Consider the following 5,000-nt stretch of genomic DNA (forward strand, 5'->3'; position numbering starts at 1 on the left):
GTCAGCCAACGTTAACTAATAAATTCTGATTTTTATTATTTTTAGTTAATGTACTGAAATTAATTTGTTGCATTCATTTATTTATTATAGTTGATTGGCAAAAAGTTTTCTAAAAATTACTTTACGTGTGAATCTCTAAATAAAGATCCTTTATTTTAGGATCTATATTTAGTAAATAATGGATTTGCTAAAAATAGAAATAGCTGTTGTTGAATAGGTCTTAGCTATTATTTTTAACCGGTCTTTATCTTAAATAATAGGTTATCATGTCTATTTTTATTAAATATAACCGTTTCTATAAATAGCAAAAACGTTCCAGCAGTTAGTACTGGAACAGGAACTGCTGTTTGTGAAACTGCTGCTTAAAAGGAACAGAACCTATTTTTAGTAAATGGGAACAACGGTTATTGTTATTTTAACCGTATGCTTGATTTAATCAAGTCTTGTGGAAATAACCGTCTGTGTGATTAATCCACATTACTCCCATGATCTTTTTGATTAAGGGATAATGGATTGGATTATTCCATTTTCTTAGAGGTTTTATTTTTAATAAATAGCAAGAGATTTCAGCTGTTCCTAAGTATCAAACGCATGAACTTTGTTATTTTCATGTGATTATTTTTGGAAATCCACAAGAAATATTTTGTTTTGAAAATTGGCAATTAACTCATAATATTTTCTTGAGCAACTCATTGATTTTTTTTTTAGAGAATTTTTATCCTTTTTGTAAGGGTTTTTTGAGAGAACTTGTAATTAGACTCAGGTGAGTCTAAGGGGGAATTAGATAGCTTTGAGTGAAGCTATTGAGGGGTTTAGCTTTTGGTAAAGCTAAGTTTGTTGCTTTGAGTAAAGCAATTTGAGAGAAAAGAGTTTATTGTAATTGTAACTAATTGCCTTAAACATAGTGGAGTTTTTAGAAATCCCCAGGGGTCGTGGTTTTTCCTTCTGTTTAGGCCCAAAAGGTTTCCACGTAAAAATCGTTTGTCTCTTTTATTATTTTGCTCTAAGTTCAAGCTTTATTTATCTTAATTCAATTCCGCAAAAACAAGGCAAGAACGCTTGAATTAGTAACAACAACAATTCACCCCCTCTTGTTGATGTTCCCGTTTCTAATTGAGTCTACAATTGGTATCAGAGCCATGTTCCCAGTAGATCAGAAAACCCTGAGGGCAGAATCTTGGTGTTCCCGAAAATGTCAATTATGAACGAGCGAATGGAAGAAGGGTATTCAACTCAAAGACCGCCAATGTTCGATGGAAAATTCTATACATACTGGAAAAATAGGATGGAAATATTCATCAAGGCAGAAAACTATCAAGTTTGGAGAGTCATCGAAATTGGAGATTTTGAGGTAACCATTACTAACTCCAACAATGAAGTAGTTCCCAAACCAATAACCAAATATGAAAAAGAAGATTTTCAAAAAATGGAATTAAACGCTCTTGCAATAAAATTGTTTCACTGTGGTCTTGGACCAAATGAACACAATCGTATAATGGGGTGCAAATCTGCCAAGCAGATTTGGGACCTGCTAGCTGTTACCCATGAGGGAACAAGTGAAGTCAAACGTTCCAAAATTGATTTGTTAATGTCTAAATACGAAAGATTTGTTATGGAACCAAGGGAAAGCATCCAACAGATGTTCACAAGGTTCACCAACATAACAAACGAACTTGTCTCTCTTGGAAGAATAATTCCCACCGATGAACAAGTAAGGAAGATTCTAAGGAGCCTTCCTCAAGATGAGCGCTGGAGGGCCAAGGTTACTGCTATACAAGAGTCCAAAGATTTTACAAAGTTTAATCTAGAGGAGCTGGCTGGTTCCCTAATGACGCATGAATTACATTTGGGAACAGCCGACAGTTCCAGGAACAAGGGACTGGCCCTGGCAGTTGGGGAACAGGACGAGTCAAAATGCGATGAGGAAAAGGCTGCCTTACTGGTACGAAAATTCAAGAAGTTCTTCAGGAACAGCAGGTAAACAAATCAAAGAAACATCAAAGAAAGAAGAACAAAAACCAATCTTGAATGCCACAAATGTGGAAGTACCGAACACTTCATCAAGGATTGCCCTATGTGGAAGAATGAAAAGAGGGCATGGGAAAGACAAGAGATTCAAGAAGACCGATGAACAAGGAAAACTTTAACGAGAGTGACTTTCGCAAGGCCATGATCGCTGCATGGGGAGAGACTGAAAGTGATGATGAAACTGTTGTTCCCGAAGAAGAAGAGACAGCAAACCTATGTCTCATGGCTACGCATGAAAGCAAGAAGAAGGAACCCATAAGGAAGCAGGTACATATCTCTAATCCATTTTCTATCCATCCATCCAATTTAAGTAAAAATAAATTAATTGAGTTGCTAAAGGAGACACAAGCTAAACTTGAAAATTGCAATGTTAAGTGTCTCCAATTAGAAAAGGAACTCAAGGTAAGCAAAGATCATGTCTCCTATATAAACACCTTTAGATACGATGTCCAAAACAGATTTTTCGGTTTGTTGGATCAAAACATAATTCTAAAGGAAAATATGGAGAGAATTAAAAAGGAAAATGTTATTCTTAATATTGAGTTGTCGCAATACAAATTATTAGGCTTGAATAAAGAATTGAATGATGCATCTACTAAAGATTTGTGCAATGATTTTCAAAATTTAAAGTTGAATCTAGAATCCAACCGTAACAATGATGATAAGCTTGAATTAAATTCAAGAGAAAAAGGGAAAATCAAAATTACTCCCAAATGGATTCAAGATGCCAAAAGTAAAAATTCAAAAGGCCTAAATTACTTTAAGAATAATAAGAAGAAGAAAGCTTACGTTGATCTTCCTAGTGACAGATTCTGTTCCTTCTGTGGAGGAACTGGTCATCTGAAAGACCAGTGCACCAAAAAGGAACAGTACATTATCTCCAACAGAAACTACGTCGATAACATTCAAAATAAGAAAAATGATTCTTGCAAAATCGACAAGGAACCCAAGAAAGTCTGGGTTCCTGTAACTAACCATTAATTGTTTTTCAGGTCCAAGTGAGGGGGAACAGCTCATGGTATCTCGACAGTGGGTGTTCCAAGCACATGACGGGTGACAAATAGTGGGTGTTCCAAGCACATGACGGGTGACAAATCTAAATTTCTTTCACTTGAAGCCTATGATGGGGGAACAATAACCTTCGGTGACAATATGAAGGGTGAGATAATCGACAAAGGAAAAGTTGGAAGGTCATGTTCCCATGCTATCGATAATGTATTTTTAGTCGAGAATTTGAAACATAACTTACTTAGCATTTCTCAATTTTGCGATAAACGTAACTCTGTGAACTTTACTGCTGAAAGTGCATTATTTCTAGGAATGACACAGGAGACATCGTTCTTGAGGGAATCAGAAAAGGGAATACTTATGTAGTGAACCTGGACACTGTTCCCAAAACCAGTTTAACGTGTGTAAGCATTATAGAAGACGACCCACTTCTTTGGCATAGGCGTCTAGGTCATGCTAGTTATACATTGATTAATACACTAAGATCAAAAGACCTAGTTAGAGGACTACCAGCTATAAAATTCCTTAAGGATGAAATTTGTGATCCTTGTGCCAAAGGAAAACAAGTGAGGTCATCTTTTAAATCAAAGAACATTGTGACCACCACTAAACCACTTGAATTATTACATATGGATCTTTGTGGACCTATGAGAACACAAAGCCGGAGTGGCAAAAATATGTGTTTGTTATTGTTGATGATTATAGTAGATTTACTTGGATTTTATTTTTAGTTAGTAAAGATAAAGCCTTTGATGAGTTTGTTTCTTTCGCTAACAAAATACAAAAATATACCAATAATCAAATTATTCACATAAGGTCAGATCATGGAAAAGAATTCGAAAATTCAAGTTTCATGAATTATTGCAATGAACATGGTTTAAGTCATAATTTTTTGGCACCACGAACACCACAACAAAATGGTGTAGTAGAAAGGAAAAATAGAACTTTAGAGGAAATGGCTAGAACCATGTTAATTGCTAGTGGTCTACCTAGAAATTTTTGGGCCGAAGCTGTTAATAATGCATGTTATATTTTGAATCGTGTATTAATAAGACCAATCACTTCAAAGACACCCTATGAATTGCTTAAAGGTGTTAAACCAAATATTTCCTATTTTCGTGTGTTTAGGTGCAAATGTTTTGTTCATGTGAATGGAAAACGAAATATAGGGAAGTTTGATGAAAGAAGTGATAAAGCATTATTTCTTGGCTACTCATCACATAGTAAGGCTTACAGAGTTTATAACAAAAGAACAATGAGCGTGGAAGAATCTGTTCATATAATTTTCGATGAAACTAACTTTTTGTCAAGTGAACAGGATACAAATAATTTTAAGATAGGTCTTGCAAATCTAGAGAATGATGAAGAAGAAATAAAAATGCAAGATCAAGGAACAACAGGTGAACAGCTGATCCCAGAAGATGCAGAAAGGAACGTTCTTGATCAGGAACAGCCGGGACTTCAGAACCAACAGACTGTTCCCAATCCTGCTGTTTCCACAGAAGAGCAAGCTAATCCAGTAGCTGAACAGAATGACGATCAAGCTGATGAACCAGAACATACTACTGTTCCCACAAGAGAATTCGTGCCCAAACCTTGTAAATATCAAAGTTATCAACCTCTTGATTTGATTATAAGTGATTTGAATGAAGGAACACAAACTAGATCTCAAATGAGAAACTTTTGTGCACACTTTGCGTTCCTATCATCACTCGAGCCCAAGAATCATGAAGAAGCTCTAAAGGATTCCGAATGAATCTTGGCCATGCAAGACGAATTAAATGAATTTGAAAGAAATAAAGTATGGCACTTGGAACCCAAACCGAAACACAAAAAGGTAATTGGTTTGAAATGGGTATTTCGGAATAAACTAGATGAGCATGGAATAATTGTTAGAAACAAAGCAAGGCTCGTGGTCAAAGGATACAATCAACAAGAAGGTATTGATTATACCGAGACATTTG

At 35.5% G+C, this 5,000-nt stretch overlaps 1 protein-coding gene across 1 annotated transcript in view; it reads left to right on the plus strand.

Moving 5' to 3' along the window:
* Positions 1-2,250: 2,250 nt before the first annotated feature.
* The window catches only part of LOC130828684 (protein FAR1-RELATED SEQUENCE 9-like), a 10,140-nt gene continuing 7,390 nt past the window's right edge, over positions 2,251-5,000 (plus strand). The window contains exon 1 of the mRNA XM_057694648.1: positions 2,251-2,295. Within this exon, the coding sequence (XP_057550631.1) occupies positions 2,251-2,295 (45 nt within the window). The remainder of the gene's footprint in view (positions 2,296-5,000) is intronic.

This window comes from Amaranthus tricolor, chromosome 12, assembly GCF_026212465.1.
Source record: "Amaranthus tricolor cultivar Red isolate AtriRed21 chromosome 12, ASM2621246v1, whole genome shotgun sequence".
Lineage (NCBI taxonomy): Eukaryota > Viridiplantae > Streptophyta > Magnoliopsida > Caryophyllales > Amaranthaceae > Amaranthus > Amaranthus tricolor.